Source organism: Rissa tridactyla, chromosome 1, assembly GCF_028500815.1.
Source record: "Rissa tridactyla isolate bRisTri1 chromosome 1, bRisTri1.patW.cur.20221130, whole genome shotgun sequence".
NCBI lineage: Eukaryota > Metazoa > Chordata > Aves > Charadriiformes > Laridae > Rissa > Rissa tridactyla.
The window spans coordinates 88,009,055-88,026,575 of record NC_071466.1 but is presented as its reverse complement, the minus strand read 5'-3'; the positions used below and the strand labels follow the sequence as shown (position 1 = coordinate 88,026,575).

At 40.0% G+C, this 17,521-nt stretch overlaps 1 protein-coding gene across 3 annotated transcripts in view; it reads left to right on the top strand.

Moving 5' to 3' along the window:
* The window catches only part of MAP7D2 (MAP7 domain containing 2), an 88,474-nt gene that overhangs the window by 35,473 nt on the left and 35,480 nt on the right, over window positions 1-17,521 (top strand). For all 3 annotated transcript variants that reach the window (XM_054203525.1, XM_054203520.1, XM_054203510.1), the window contains exon 2: window positions 14,973-15,050. In XM_054203525.1, the coding sequence (XP_054059500.1) occupies window positions 14,973-15,050 (78 nt within the window). The remainder of the gene's footprint in view (window positions 1-14,972; window positions 15,051-17,521) is intronic.

The following is a 17,521-nucleotide window of genomic DNA, read 5'->3' as shown; positions in this document are numbered from 1 at the left end:
CTCTACAACTACTTGAAAGGACATTGTAGAGACATTGGTGCTGGTCTCTTCTCACAGGTAATTAGCGATAGAACAAGAGGGAATGGGTTCAAGCTGCAACAAGGTAGGTTTAGGCTCGACATTAGGAAAAAATTCTTCATAGAAAGAGTGGTCAGACACTGGAATAGGCTGCCCAGGGAGGTGGTGGAGTCACCATCCCTGAACGTGTTTAAGAGTCGTTTCGATTTGGTGTTGGGAGAGATGGTGTAGGGGAGAACTTTGTAGAGTGGGGTTGATGGTTAGACTCAATGATCCAAGGGTCTTTTCCAACCTAAATGATTCTGCGATTGTATGATCATATGGTTGTTTCCTAAAACACTTCAACTGTGTGTTTAAATGCATGGGTTTTGGCTAGTCCTCTCATTTTTTCAGTTGCCTTTATTCTATATGAGTTAATCAGAAAATAATGTGCAGAAGAGTTATCAGTTTTTCTCTGAACCAGTAGGTTCTTTAAAAAAGCGTGCAGATTTCTGTATTTGTTGTTTTTAGCAACTTCCATAATTTTTGATGGATTTTCTTAAGTTATGAGTTTTCTTTTTTCCCAAGGCCATCCTGTTGTAAGTAGCTGGGGCCTTGAAGACAGAAAACTCTGAATGATGTAGGGTCACCATACACTGAAGATGCTGTATTTCTTGAGGCATGCAAATGAATACGGACTTTGATATGGGTTTTAAGTGTCTGGCTACAATTTCAAGAATTCAGTTGTCTGTATTTCTTCAGAAGGAAATGAAGCACCGAAGACCACACCTATCCATCTGTCCATCCTTCTTTCTTCTCACCAATAATTAGCTGTAGATGCCCTCAGCCAACTTCAACCAAATTTGACAGAAATTACAGTCTATAGGATATTCCTAAATATCCTAACTAAATATTCCTGCAAAGATGGTGGTGCCACAGAATGCAGTAAGAGCACAACCCATGTTACGTGCCATAAAATTCACCACTCTAAGGAGGGAGTTGATTGTAAATGCCCCGACGTCCAAGAACATTTCAGTAGAAACTTGCATCTTTATAGACACAAGAGAATCTGGTGTCTAGGCACAGCCCCATAAGAAATGAGGTTTTTTTAGTGCCCCGTAGAGTTTTTTTCCAAGTCACTTGTTTGAAGAATTTGAGTTACCAGAAGAATAAGATTATATGGGCCAGATTTACAGATCTGCCCTTGCATACAAATGAGAACAGAAACTGGACATGCAAAGTGCTACAGATTCAGGTGCAAGAACTAGCAGCATTTGTGTTGTATTCCCAGAGTTGTATACAGAGACATAAGGACCAAAATAATAAACAAATTTTGCCTTTGAGCCAAACAAATAGCTTGTGATGGAATACAGTACTGTGATGGAAGAATCATACAAGCCTTTTAATAGAGATTTGTAATTTTGGACAAATAAAAAACTTTTTTGTTGTTGTTGTTGAAACTTTTAAATTAATTTTTTCTGGTTTTGTATAGTGTTTTAAAAGTGTCTGGATGCTCTTGTTGAATTACTAACTTTAGCACTTACTTATGTGCCAGTGTTGGACTTTGTTCTGAATCAAGTCAGCCTTTTCCAGATGGTTGAAGGTTCAACAGAAAATACTCCAAGAAATGTCATTCTTTAAATGTTTGTATTTTCTTAAAAATTAATGGTTTGGGCAGTGTCTCTGAAATGAATTCAGATAATAGTCAAAAGAAAATGCCTGTAAAGCATAAGTGCACGTGCCTGCATGTGTCTAAAGACAGTAAAATGATTGTGCCAAGGGAAATGCCAGCTGAGTCCCCGTAGTCCTCCCCTGGTACCAGCAGTGCCTGCCACACACGCTCCTGCGCCTTCCCCTGAGCTAGGGCAGAGGCAGTCTTGTCATGGCAGTGAAAATTGCATGTTACTGACTTAACTACATCTCCCAACTCCTTTCTCTTTGGGCCATGAAGGTCACAAAAGAGGACAGGAGATACCTGTGTAAACTGGAGCCTCCCTTCATCCTGTGTAGCTTTTGCTACACGTCACTGCCAAAGTTTAGATGAACTTTGACAGAAAATCCTGAATACAGGACCCGATCTCTGTGCTGAGCACTACTTAGAGAAAAGCTTAGCGACCCACTGTGTTTTAATTGGCTTTTTTCTGTTGGCATAAGTGTGCTGTGAATCCTGGATTCAGTGTATATGTACATCTTTGTGTATCATTTAAGCACTTTGAATACAGCTTCGTCACTTTGTACAGGTAGCTTCAGGTAGCTTTCACTTCTGTTTTATCCTTTTTTTTTTTTCAGGGTAAGAATTTGGAGCTTTCAGAAAGATATACAAAAATATGTAAAACTAAAACTTCTTCTTTTTGAGACTTGAAAAATCAGTGGATGCACAATCCACTCATCTCTCTTATGGAGAGAAGTTTTGGTTTGGTCAAATATCTTATTCTGCAGGTTAAGAGCTCCACGTAATGTGATTTGTGTTCTGAATTCGTATAAACAAAGACGACAATTTATGGTGGGAACTCAGTGTATAATCCTCTGAGATATTACAGATTAAACAAAGATTTATCTTTTTCAGTGTTTAAAAAGACAGATTTAATCTTTTTAACACTTTTTGAAGTACTGAAAGTCCAACTAAATACTACTTAAGAACATAGGTTAACATAACTCTTTCAAGGGATGCATAAATGACCACCCTTATCTGTGTATCAGTCCATCTGCATACTTGAAAAATACTCTTCCAAGTACTAACTTAATAGATCTAATTTCATCCTATCTGTTTCCATGAATTCTAACATTGTCTTTCCTTCAGAACGGAGCAGGATTTGGGCAAGGTGGGTGAGACCCAACGTGTCTCAATGTTGTAGCTGTGACTATTTCTCTTTGTCCCCTTGCAGTGTTGGACTCCTTCAACAGGCTGCACCAGCCCCATTGCCTGTGTCAGTGTTAAGACAATCTCTACTTCAGGATATTTCCTAGACATCTGGGAGCTCTAAGTAATTCAAACCCTTAAACATAGTTCAAGGGTAAGAATTGAATGAGGTTCTTTCTTTTGGAGCCTTGTCCTTTGAGGGAGGTTGGTTTGGTTTTTAACAGAGACAATTAGCACTCTCAATGTACAGCGGCTAACATGAAATAGTTGGATCAAGAAAAAGCATTATAAATGATAATACAAAAATGCATTAATTGCATACCAAAGGTTGTATGTGAATATATTATTTTTGCTCTCTTTATCTGGGGCAGTGAGGTTGCCAGCTCTTGGTAAAGTCTCAGCAGTGTCTTGTGGGTGGGGTTGCGTGCACGGAAAGCTTCATGCTTGGTGTTCCTTGGGGGTCAGAAACTCACAGCTAAGGGGCAGGTAGAAAACTAGGCAGAAGTTGCAACGAGGACATGTTAGGCTCTTGAAGGATCTGGACCTAGAGGGATTAGATTTTCAGATGAGATCAAATAACTGCATAGACGCCAGAGTTAAAAGTTTATGTTCTGGATTTAAAAGGGCATATATTCAGATCTCACCACTAAATTATATGATTTATTAAGAATTATGTCTAGGGGTCAAGACTGGGGCATCCAAAAGCAGGAGCTGTATGAAATACACCTTGATAAACTGACGGGAAACATAATTAAAACTATGTATCTATACATAACATTATTAATACGAAGTACATAGGTGTAGTACCCCTATGAAAATGCAAGAAAAAAGGTTAAAGGCAGACATCTAATTGTAAAAACTTTTCCTTCCTATGAGGCTTTATTATGCATGTTTCTACAATAAATTGTTTTGGTTTTTATAATCAATGGATGTTCTTCCTCTCCATTAAATAAATCAATGGGAAATATTATTAGTGTGATCCACAGTAAAAGCAACCTAACTCTTGCTCATAGTCAAGTCCACAGGGGATGAAGTTCACTTGATCATGTCTATTCTGGATTAATCAGCTTTGCTTCTTTTTTTGAAGCTTTTGTCAAATCACAGGGAAAATGTGCTTTCTACATCTGATATCTGGTAGCTGCTTTTATGTGGAGCAATATGCTGTTTTAGCAATGCACCAGGTAGCGGCAGAGCAAAGTAGAGGTTATTTAGGTTAGTGCGTGATAGGTGCATGTTGTGTTAGTAAGTTGTCAATGCTTTATTTTTTTATAGAAAGATGTATAAATGGAAAATTGCAAATGGATTCTTCTTTTGTTAAGTGCTCTATATTCACCTTGCTCCCCACAAAGACCAAAAGAGAAACACCCTAAAGCCTTCTCCAAATCTTCAGTCATCACTGAGTTAATGGTGGAGGACAGGGTATAGCGAGAAATGAAGGTAATGTTAAAAAGTTAATTGTACTGTCTACGAAAAAAAGAAAAGTAGGCATATTGTGGAAATAAAGGGCATTCTGGCAACACGTTGTGTCTCTGTAAACATTGGTAGATGCCAAATATGTTTTCTTCATTCTGTAAATACACCTTTTCTACAACTCGGAACAAATCTCAAAGCACAGATATCTCTATTGCAGTTTCTGTTAAATTAGACTTGAAATTAAAAAAATGTTAGTAAAAGGACTCCTCAGAGCCATCCCTGTACATACAATGCAATAGATTGTTTAAGGTCAATGCTACACTGTACAAACTGCCACCTCTGAAATGCACATTCACCAAGCCTCTGTCTCCCCAGTGTGAGCCCTTGTAACCTTGTTTAAATCATTTCTTCAGTGATTATCCTTAAATTTTTTTAGTGACAGTTAATGAGAATATACTGACAAATCTGTGTCATCATTTTTACTTGAGGTTCCAGAAGAGCTGAAATGGATTTCTGGCTGAAATTGGTTTAGAAGCAAGTTTTAGTTTTGCCATGTCACGCTTTTGTATGGATCCTTTGACATACAGGTTAATTAAGAGTTTGATTATAGGACTTTTTGTTTTTATCTGTACCAGTTGGCCCATCTGGAAGCAGTTGCTTTCTTGTGGAGGCGCATGGCTGTCTGCTTTGCCCTCCAGCCCTGCGGGCAGAGACTGTACACAAAGGCAGGGTGTACAGAGGCTGCTGGGGCTTCCCCCGAAACACCATCCCATGACTCCCAGGTTACCTGAAATTGGAGATTTGCAGCTGCTTTGTACCAGTGTTGTGAAAGTTTCTTTTTGGATAAAAGGAGCTCTGGCAACAGAATAATGGACTTAAGCAGCGCGCTTCAGTGCCTTGAGCTGAGCAGCTTGACACATGCTTCAGGCTACTGCCATGGTGGGAAAATCATCCCAACTTTCCTCTTCTGCGGAGCAGAGTTTTAAGGAGGAGTCCTGGTTGCTGGCACGGTGAGCTGCAGGGAGGTCTGGCTTGGGGATGAAAGTGGCATGAGTGCCTGCTGCCGAGGGGAATATTACTCTGGTGGCAAGGCCAGTGGCACTGAATAGCCTGAGGATGAAGACGGGAGCCCTGCCCAGAACGCTCTATCTTTTCTGAGTGCTTACGTCGGGTAAGCTGTCTATTTTCTCCAGATAACCATCTTTGCAAATACAGGCTCCTGCACCCCTTGGTTTTAAATTACAGCATCAGAAGTTGCTGCAAAGGTTTGAGTAAGTGTTCATTGTTTTCAGCAAAAAAAAAATCACAGTATAACGAGAGGAATGGTGCACCTGAGGTGCAGGTCATCTCCTTGCCCACGTGGGGGCTGTGCAAGACTACGGTGACTTGTAAAGACTTCTACCAAAGCTCTTGCTACCTGGATCTGCAAAAGCAGTTCTGGGCTCTGCCTTCACTTTTGATGGCTTCATGCACTTCAGCTACCATTTGGGAGTGCAATGCAGCAGTGAAAATTGTAAACCCACCAAAGCGTAAGATCACTATTGAGTGCCATACATGAGCAAAGCCAATTAACTTGAATAGGAAGTGGGTTTTAATGTTCATTTGGGGATTACAAACTAGCTGGAGGTGGGAGAAATGGATACTTACAGTTTCCATCTCATTTGCTGATGCTAAAAATAGCTGAATCTCTCAGTGAAATGCTAGTTTTCACTGAGCTCTGGTTATCTAATACCTAATAAATGTATAACATCTGCAAACGTTGATACATAAATGTGTATTGCAAGTCCAGAAACACTTTTAATGAGGAATTGAAGTGTGCTAGACTATGCTGTAGAAGCAAAGCTTCTGTTTCTCATTCATTTTGCTGACGAAAGTTGTTGGAAAGATATTGAATTTCTTTCATTTTGTTGTGTATGTTCCTAAAATGAGGTTGTTCAGCTTGAATTCACTGATATGGAGAAACAAATATATATGATCCTAAAACATTTCCCTTAGATAGCTTGGGCAAAATAACTATGACTCCAGGCTTACTGTCTTACAGTGAGGCTTTTTCTTGCAAAGGTCATACGATGCAGTGACGTAGGCAAGCTGTGTTTACAGTATTTATTGATACTCTTCTTCCAACAAATGTGTTTTCCATTTATTGTGATAGTACGTGAGTGATAGGACTTCTTTTCAGACTTGGGTGGGTCGTGCAAGGGCTTCCTGATCCCAACAAGATATTTCCATCTTTTCTGTTTTAACAAAGTAGTTCTGCTGAAGTCAGTGAAACTAGTCCGTGCAAGTTAGGAAATGCATAAATCCTAAATACATGTTGGGACAATTGCTAATTCAGGAGATATGCAGTGAGCGAATGAAAGAAGAAAAAATTTCTGTAGTAAAAAAAATAAATTATTCATTTGTAGTGTTTATAGCTTTGGGGCTTGGGGGGTTTGCTTATTGTTTTTAGTATATAAATTCCAGCTAGTGCCAACAATTATTCCTTGGCGAACCCTACTTCATTTAGTTTCAAAGCGTTAAATGTGAGTTAAAAGCAGTCTTTGCTTTTGTGCCTTTTTTCAATCTATTCCAGAATGCACAGGCTTACCTTGCAGAAAGTTGTTGATTTGATTTCTCACCCCCACCCCCCGCACAGAATTTTAAGATTATTTACTTGCTCAGGGAGCAAGTTTGAAAAGGATGGCTTTCCTTGGACACTGTGTGTGTGTGCGTAGGATGAATCCGTCATCAAGATAGTGTCATGAATGCATGAATTCCTTTTGGATTAAGCTCTTCTCTTGTTCCACTCCTCATTATGAATCCTGTGTAGTTAGGTATCTGAAGGGGGAAAGGGCTATGTTACTATTTTTGGTTAATATTCTTGTGGGCTTTTTCTTCTAACATAATTAAAGTTGTGACTGGATCAATTTTAAAAACGATAATTTTCCTACATCTTAATAAGTGCATCTTCAAATTTGATTATGTGTCTTTTACACTGAGAATTTCTACGTTTACTAGAAAAAAAAATTTAAAAGCTAGGTGTGTGTGTGGGGGGGAAACACCCAAAAACCCAAACAAAACCTCCAAGCCCCAACCCTCCCCGAACCCTCTTAACTCCTGCCAAAAAAAACAACCAATGTATCCCCTTAGAAAACCCTGCTTTAGACTATTTTAAAGGTTAAGTCTTAAAAATCATTCATAGTTGTATAGTTGTGACAAGATCGGTCATTGCACTGATGTCATGAAATGTCCTTTTTTAATGAAACAGCTCTGTAAGTTGTCCATAAACTTAAATCATACTGCAAATGTGTAACTCAAATCAATTGCGATTAGGAAAAAGACTAGATGTTTTAGTAATAACAGTTATAAATAAATGAGAATTTTCAGGCCTCTTTTTTTTTTTTCCCCCTGCTTCTCCTTTCATCTAATTTCAGAATTGTTAGTCAACTCTTGACTTTTTTTTTTTTTTTGGTTAGAAATATCTTGATGCTCAATTCTGCTTCTGCTGATATTCTGCAAAAGATCTAATTCTTGAGACTTGCAGGGGAGCAGGGGCAGCATGAATGTCTGGTCGGGTCCCCACCTGCCGGGCCGCTTTGGAGCCAGCGGTGGGGCTGTGACTGCCTTGATGGATGGCTCCTAGAGCAGTAGCTACTTTGAAGCAAGAATTAGAGAGCTCAAGAACTGTAAGCTAAGGTTCTGGCCATAATGTTTACATGTATGAACAATTTATTTTGTATTAAAATTTTATATGAGGCTATTATCAATAGTTTCCCGTTTGTCTTCTAGCAGAGGACTAATCTCATTGGTAACTAATTGCTGCATGAAAGATGTATAATAAGCAAAAGGAAAGTTCCTTCTTTTTTTGTCTCCTTTCTGCCTCCGCCTCGTGAATCAAGAGTCTTGGAAAGTGTTACTAATGGAGAGAAAAGGAGTACAATATACTCCCTCGGAGTAGGGTGGAGAGGTCTGTCCTTTACCGCTGTTTACCATCTGTAAGTGTCTTTGCACAGACTTTATTCTGCAGCATATAAAATCTGACGTAGATATCCACCATTTAGTAGTTAGTGAACTCAGCACTTGTGTGTTTGCATGTATTCTACAAAGATGAACTTTTCAGAGAAATGATGCTACTGCTAAAAGTGCTTGAGAGTAGTTTTTCATTTCATGTGAAGTTACTGAAGGTGTTTTCAAGTTAGCTGCAGTCATACAATACATACAGAAATAGTTACGAAAGTGAATTTGTGTGTTCAAGTATATCAGCATCTGCTGTTAAAATTACTATTCATGAATAGTAAATGATTGCACAAGATTAACATTTTTATATCTGCTTGAATAAAAGTGCTCTTCATGCATATATATATGCATGAACATATATATAGACTTTTCTTTTTGAAGACAAAATTTTTCAATTGTAGTAAGGTCGAAAGGATTAATTAGGATCTGTGTTGACAAAGGTAAGAATAAAGAGTTATTAAAGTAACTGCTAAACTTAGAAATCAGATATTTAACTTTCTGTCGTCATACACATGAGTGATCCAGGGTTTATTCTGAAGAAATTGAAGTTAAAAAAACAAAACAAAACAAAACAACCACGCCCTGGTTAAGTTACAGATGAGTCTCCACCATTTGCCTCCCGTTTTGTGCAATTTTTGTAATTGCCTGCAGTAAGAAGCTGAAGGGACAGGCTAGAAGAGGAGGAAGATCCTACCTACGCATTCCAAATAGGTCTGGGGTCTGGTGTAGTTTGAAAAATGCAGCTATAAATGTTCGTGTATGTTAAATCTGGGAGAGAGACACTGGCAAGCTCTGATTAAGCCTCCGGACTTCGTTCTGCCTGAGAGATTACAGAAGCATGTGAATAAAATGGCAATGTAGAACACATATTGACATAGAGCTGCTGCTTTGCATGTGTTTGCCATGTGGTGGGCTGTCTAGTAGGGACCTGAACAGTAAACTAACTTATTAATCTAGTGTTATTATTTATCTAGTGTTTTCTTAAGTAAAAACATTCTGCTAATGTGTCTTATCAGTTCTCTGAGTGATCTTGAGATGCCTCTGCTGTGTCTGCCTGATACTGGAGTCTCCATGGGGCACTATTAGGGCTGTGCACACTGTTTATACATAAAGCACGCAATCCCATGGAGCTGATTAGGTGTCTGTGGGCTCATGCAGAACTGAAAAGATCTGCCTTTTATATTTTAGCAAGTTTTTCTTCCCCATGCAGTAATTAAGATATTTTTCTTACTATACGTGATCACCAAATGACCTATATATACTTTATGTATCATTTTAAAGTTATTTGGCCAGCATTTTGGAGTGAGTTCACTTTAAATTTTGTTTCTGTAATCTTTGTGTCAAGTGTGGTGTAGAGATGAGGTTCTTGATTCAAACAAATTATTTGAAAATTTAGGGTAGGGATCATGAACACAAAGCAGGCACCTAGTGGCGCTTTGTGTCCTAGCTGTTTAACCAGAGCCTGCAGGTCCCTGACAGCTTCTCTCTCTCCTATCTGCCAGGCCACCTCTCGGACAGTTAGCCTGAGGTGTCTGAAATGTCACTGTGTTTGACAGCTGAGTCTGCCTTTAATGACTTAATCTACTTGACATCTTTATAACAACAGATAACCATCCTGGTATTTTAATTAGACATAATGGAAAATGTCCCCTTTTTCTTTTATGATTATATTTGAAATCCAGCCTGGCAAGCACAAAAATAAGTAGCTGAAACTGGAAAAATTCCAACTCTTTGTATTTAGATTTTTGAGTGCAGTACAATGAACAGCTTTTTTAATTAAAGAAAACTTTTTAAAAGACATTATCAAAAAAGAGGACAATCCACTAAATCTTGCTGAACATCCCTGCAAAGCCTTTAGGTTGTTTGTGTGTTGACTCTACCTGAAAGCCTCTCAGCCATGTACCATAATTAAAATTTAGAAAAAGTGCCTTTTGCCAATAGAAAGTGTCATCCAGGTACAGTCACATGCAGTTTTCTACCTTTTTTTCCCCTCGGAGTAGAGTCAGTAATTGAAAACTTGAACATAACACTTCTTCATTCGGTAGTACCCAGAAGGAAGCAGTGGCAGGTGGAAAAGTCTGTTCTTTATTGTCTCAAGGGAGAGAAAGCAGGCTTTTAGATTGAGATTATATTATTTGAAACAACAGAGTTTGCCAACAGAATAGCAGGTGTAAGTGCAGTGATATCTCAGGCTGGTCTGGTCTGCTGTATAAACCACCTCGCCACATCCCTGGCAAGGCCACCTATTGGCAGAACTGTATTCAAACCGGGAATTTCACCGACACAGCAATGTCAGCGTAGACAACATATACTGTGGCAAAGGTCTAAAAATGTTGGACAGTGTTATGCAGAATGGGCGAAGGTCTAAATGTGTCGAACGTTGTCATGTAGGATGGCCAAAGGTCTAGGTATGTTGAACACTGTTACGTAGAGCTGGCCTCACATCCCCAGCTGACTTTCCTTCTGTGTTGGGATGCCTGCTATCAAAGGCTTCTATATCTGCCATATATAAATACATTGTGAAACCAAATTCCATGGGATATTATAGAGGACAGAAGCGTATGTGGGTTCGACAACACAGTAGAAAAATAAAAATAAATGAACAGAGGCCCTACCTGCTGGCAGTTCCTCAGGTGCAAATTTCAGGAGAGAAGGTGTCCAAGCAGCCGGTTGGTTCTTTGCAGCTTCCAGTAACCTGATGTTCCTGCTCGAGTACTCGTTTTCTCAACCAGAAACAGGGTACAGATTTCAAAAGACAGAGCTTGCCTTGTGTCTCATCGGGACAGGACAACCTTCCTCTCTGTCTTGAGCAACCACCAAGAGGCTTATGCAAGTGGTATGTGGAGCAGAGCAGAGTGTGCGTGGACATGTTCTGGCACTGTTTCATTAGTCTGAGTAGGTTTACCTTGCCCATCAAAAAGGGTTGAACCAGCGATTGACATGTCAGTTTTTGCTTCTGTGAATATTTATTTCAAAGTAACAACACTGAATTATTGAAAGAGTCCTGGAGCGCTAGCTGGTATAGTGCTGCTGCAGGACTGCTGCTGACGTTTTAACAGGTTTTAAGTTATGGCCTTTTTGTTTAGAAATGCTTCTTGTAACAAAGTCCCAGAGGAGCAGCTGGCCCTCTTCAGTCGAAAAATGAGGCACAATCTCAAGGCATTAGCCCAGCAGTTAGACACATGCCTTTGTGAGGGGACTCTTTGGAAAAGGGGCTTTTGGGGAGGACTGGGAGAAGGAGTAGAAGTAGCAGCAATTTGTGTATGTGTGTGTGCTTCCTTACAGTAAAATCTTTGATGATGTTACTTGGCCAGTTTCCTTATTCTTCGGCAAGCCTGGGAATAAAGGGCTGTTAGAATTTTCTGCCGGTGTCTCTTTGTATTCATTACTCTGGTTGGCGGAAGGCACAACCAACCTGCGTTTACGCCCTGACTCTTAAACATGTCATTTGCTGCTACGCGCCTTTCTGAACGAGGGATCAGAGGCTTAGCTGTAAATATGAGGAAGGCTCAGGATAAAGCTGAGTATACAGAATATTAACTCGAGGTCACTTATCACAGGGAAAGGTTTTTTGCTGTGGGGTTTTCTTTTTCATTTAAACCTTGTTCTGCCCTCTGCTGGCAGCTCGTGTTATAAAGCAGAGATGGTGTTACGTTACTTTCATGGCAGAGAATTACCTGTGCTCTCTTGCTGTTTGCAGTCTGCTTTACCAAACAGAATTTGGATTCCTGTCATTAATCAAATTTCTCACAGGTAATTTCTGTGCCCATTACACTTATAATGTATATTATATGAAGATGTGTAGTAAATACACTGATTTCGGCCTTAATAAAAATCATCCCAAGGTACAAGTTATTACCCAGGGAATAGTTATTCTGTCCTTCAAAGCTATATTTATTTTCTGAAGGCAAGCAAATTTCTGATTTTTGACAGGCGTGCTGATTTGTGAAGTCGAGTACTTGAGTTAAGAAATGCTAGTACTGAGGATGCCAGCACTATTTTAATGCTACCCTTGCTACATGCATATGCATTTGATGCCTGTATTTATTAGATTGCGTACTGTTTTCCTCTACACATTTCTTTTTTTTGCACATTGATGTGTTGCACATGTAATGAGCAGCAATTCCACGTATTTGTTGTTTCACCTGTGACATAGCTAAGACTGGAGTGCTGTTTTCCAAGACAGATTATAGTTCTGTCTACTTTCCAGTTTCAGAAAGAAATGAAGCAAGAAGCACTAATCACTTTGAACCTCTTGAGGAGGTTCATCCTGTGCATTGAATAAGAGAAGGGACTTAAAAGGAAAAAATGCATAATATATGTGTAAAAGGAGGCAAAATAAGGATTGTGCAGACTGCTTCAATTCTAATACATTCTCATTTTTTAAGTCTCTAGCATTACAGCCTTGATCTCTTAATATTACTTGGGGGAGGTGGAGACATCCAAACTCTTGAGAAAGCCAACCTGAAAAATTGTGCATCAACTTTGGGATAGCTATGGCAGTTGTGAGCAAGTCCAGGGCTTTTAGATCCACTTCTGCCAGTCATGTTCATGAAGCAATCAAAGTAGAGATAAGTTTGCTGCAACTTTATTGACAAGCATAATGGGATGTATTCTTGCCAGTGGGTTTCATAGCTGCTGAAAGCAGGAGTGTGATGAGAGTCAGTGCAGGATTTTGTGAACATAATCCATGGACCTGGACTGTCTTGCTGTTCCTCTCCCCATCCCTCCAGCTTATCCCCACATCCTGGTTTCCATACCTCAAGTTCCACCTTTCCATCTGAGTTATGTCCCTTGCTTGTCCCTTATGGACCTTAGCTCCTGCCTGTCCTTGCCTCTTTCCCCTTCTCCAGCCTCCGCTTGCTCCCAAGCTCAGTCTTCCCTCTTTAGCCTCTTGATCAGTCTTGATTTCACCTCCTCTGCTGCTTCTAGCCTAAATTGTAGGGTTTGTGATGTTTTGACTTTCAGATCACTGTAAAACTTTCCATTGGAGCTGTAGTTTAACTATGCTGACAACCGGATTCCCCTTCTTGGTTACTTATTGCAGGCCCCTTCAAAGCAGTTGCAAACCTTCGCCTTACTGAGTCGCCTCCTCTTCTCTTCTCCTTGCTTATCAAACCTGACAATACATGGCAGCCAAGCGAACAAACAAGCGGACTAGTATGGAAGTAGGATGAGTCTTTGGTAATGAATAGATCTGTATTTGACCCACAAATTCTTTTTGTAATTAACCAGCTGGGGAGCTATAATCGCAATTTTCCGGAGGCCTGGCTGCCGTCAGGTAGTCGCCGACTGTGTGTGCAGAGGACTAGAGATGGTGTTTGAAGGTGCTGCCTGGGGAAAAAGCAAGCTGTTATTCTAATGGGGGGACAGCTGAGACCTGCGCTTTTCACCAGTCACAAGGGATCACCGAGGCTGGTTTTCAGCCTTGCTGCAGAACCGTGCATTTTAAAGAAAGGCACTTGCTATGCAAAATCTTTGCACCCGCAGACAGGATGCCCTTGGAGAGGAGCCTGCAAGTGGGAATTTTCAGGAAGAGAGTCGGAGTTACAGTCTAAGTAACTTTTCCACTCGTATTTATCTGATAAAATCAACAATTGCAGTTCTTAGACCAAAAGGGAAGGGGACTTAATTATAATTCAGTAACTTAGTAGGGAGCCCAAATAATGATTGCAAAGGATGTAAACTGTGCTGTGAGACACCCTGCCTGTTTGCGCTGCAGCCCCGCTAAGACCACAGGAGATCCTGAAAACAAAGAGAGAGAGGAGGGCACTGGAGGCCCTATCAGCTGTTTTAAAAGGACACCATCCTCTAGCTGGTCTGTCGAGTCACTAGCTGGTGACCTTACCTGTGGTAGAAGGTCCGTCTAAGGTCCATCTGGCTGCTTGTTCCAGGGTGCGCAGGCAAGTGACCCTGAGGCACCTCATGTGTGACACTCTCTGCCTACCTGCCTTCTTATATTGGGCTTTTTGGTGGCTCATCCTGTGCAAAGAACTACGGTGTCTGGATCCAGGTACAAAACATCCTTAGGCAGCCTCCTCCCAAACAAGTAACCTGCTTTTAGATACCAACTCGAGGAGGAAACAAAGTGTTTCCTACCTGGAAAAGAGGGCAGGAGGGCTGCTGCCACTGTAGCCTCGTCCAGCGCTAATTGCTGGTTGTTGAAATGAGCTGGTGCTCGTGGTTTCCTGTGGGCAAGGAAGCTGTGGGGCTGTGTTAAGCCATAAATATGAAGTCTGGAACTCCACGTAGCATTAGACTATGAGATCCGCATACCGCTTTTACTGCTTTCCAGAACTACCTTTTTCTTTTTTTAGCCAAAAACTTGAAAATGAGGTTATTAACAAAAATGAACACACAATAATTGCTTACTTATGGTTTTTCCCAAGAAAGATTTAAGTTTTAAAGCAAGCACTACCAGTATGCTTGTTTGCTCTGAGAAGAGGAGTCGGGCATTTACAGTGAGGAACTGTGCTTGGAGTTCGGCAGTAGGTAGGAAACTGCGCTCAAGATGTATCTAAATCCCAGCGTGTTAACCCACCCACATACAAGTGCAAAATTGTTTTTGTTGTTGGTGGTGTTAAATGCAGTAGATATTATTTGTTTTTGCTGAATTTTGGGTTGTTTTTTTTTTTTTGATGCTTCTTTAGTTTTACTAACACTTTTTTAACACTTTTTTTTTTTCCCTCTCCCTCTCTGACTTCAGCTATTGATGGATTTCTAAAAACCGATGAAAGACAAAGACTGGCAAAGGAGAGAAGAGAAGAAAGGGAGAAATACCTTGGTAAGATGGCAGGAGGTGTATGTATTATTTATGTATATGTGTTAGTAGGCTTAAGTTACTAACATGACATTTTTTCTGTTCTGAATTTTAAATGTGGTTCAGGCTGTTCCTAGTCTTTATCGCTTATAGTACTACTTTAAAATTAAACTATAAAAATAAATTCATCTACGTCTTCTTCGATTTCCATTTAGGCATTTAATATTATGTAGTTAGAAGCTGACTTTCTCCTTTGATTTATGTACTTTCAAATGTAGGTTTATGTGCAAGATTTTGACTGTTAGGATTCTCATTTGTAAAAATACCAAATAAGCCTAGAATAATACTCAGGATAATATGTAGGCTCAATTTTAGGCTATTAAGTTTTAGCCATATTAAAATATATCGTGGAGTTGTTAATTATAGTATAAAGCAGATACTGTTCCGTAAGTTTTAAAACAGTTAATCTTTCAAGAGAATGAGAAAAATTAATTAATTTCCTGAATAACATAGGCATTGATTTCAGAGTTTTTACAGTAGTCAGTTGTTTTTAATCTACTAATACCTCCAGGGAAATGTTGAGGAAATCGCAAAAAATGTATGTATATAAAAATATGTCTATATATAAAAAAGGGGGGTGGGGTGTGTATACACAGTTCATTTCGTGTATATATATATATGAAAGAAATTAACTGTTCAACATTGCTTTGGACTTTCTATATATACACATATAAATGTATAAAATGTTGAACAGTTAACTTCATTTTTCCTCACTGTAATAACAAGAAAGGTCAGTAGCACTGTTCCTTAAGGCTACCTGACATTCCCTATCAGAAGGAATTGGCAGTGTTTTATGATTTCGTAAAATTTAGGCTAGACGTGTATTTTAAGGAAATGTCAACTTAAACAGTATGGACATCTGTGAGAAGAATCATGGGAAAATACCGTTTTTCTTGCAATAAATAAACAAACAAACTGTTGCCCATTTCTTGACAAAACCTGAGACTGGAGACCAGTGACTTGACAGGTTTTAATACCATGGGCTTGGTGAGCAAGATTCCTTTTGGTAGTTCCTGTGAAAATCTGCTGGTGTTTAGTACTTCATCTCCCCAGAGGTTCTGTCTGTATGGGGCACGCGCCAGCCTGAGTTGTAGCTTATGTCTCTTCCAGGTATACTCAGTCCAGACTGTTTCTTCTGTCCTCTTAGTTATCCCTTCTTTGCTAGCTCCCGAGAAAGTGACATGATGAGTAGATTGGAAAGGACTTGAATTAAAAAGCAGAAGAGGAGATGAGAGGGAAACTGAAAGCTGGAAAATCTGGGAGTGGTTGACCCAGGGGATTTGGAAGGTGTTCTTGTCTCCAGACATCATACGTGGCTTCTGGAAACATACTTTTTTAGGGTCAAGGCTATTTCTAGAATGGGGAGCTCTGGATTTTGGTCACAGTTCATCTGTGGCGAATTTCTTTTAGAAGTTCAGAAAAAAGCAGCGAATTCCCCAGAAGAACAGATCTTTATGCAACCAGCAGGTACTTTGCAGCAATATGGAATAACCTTTTCACCAAAGCCAAAAGTCATTAATCAGTGGTTTAGCATCCCTAAATTAAGAAACAAGAATTGTATGTATGTCAATGATGACAGAATGGTTTGCTTCTCTGTCCAGAATCAGTCCCAGGTTTCACCTACTTACTCGGAAGGTAATCTTAACACAATCTTGCTTTATTTTTGGTTTTTATCAACTCCAGCATGCTGTTTTCACCTGCTGTACCTGACATGGCTAGTAGTCATTAACAGTTAGGGACTGGTCACTTGTCTTCTATTGTTTCTGAGGTAACTTTATCTGTTGACAAGTCTGATTCTTCATGAGTACAGGTCCAGGCTCACCTGCAGCACTGACACCCCTCTCATACTGCCCTGTCCTGGTGAGGGGGGAGGAATAGTGAATTCTCATAAGGCAAAGGGGAAGACATCAACTGTATTTCTAACAAGAATAAGGTAGAAGGTGTTCTGTAAGGCAGGCTGGATGTGAGGAAGAAGTATTTTAGGGGGGATCCCGTATTCAAGGGAAAGATATGCAACTGTTGTAAGAGGATCTGGTGTTGGAGGGACCCTGGCTTTAAACCAAGGGCTTAAGGGTGGAGTGGTGGGGCTAGGAGGGGCTGAAGGTCAGGGCTGTGGTTAAAGAGCCTGGGGGCAGAAGCTGAGGGGGAAAAAGGCTGGTCTGAGAAGAGGGAATTGAGATGGCTGGGCAAGAGCCTAGGACTGAAGGGGAAGATACTGAGAGAGAGTTAGAAGGGTGCAAATTTGCTGTACAAGGAAACAGGAACTGAAAAAGCAGAGGGAGGCTGAACAGGTGAGCAGGATGAAGGACGCGCTCTTGTATAAACAGTGTTAATTCTGGCTTTCCCTAACTTTCAAGTTCTTAGCCTGGCAACTGTGAGAATATTCCTTCTTTGATATCAGCTGTATGTGTCTTGGTATGTGACATTACAGGCTT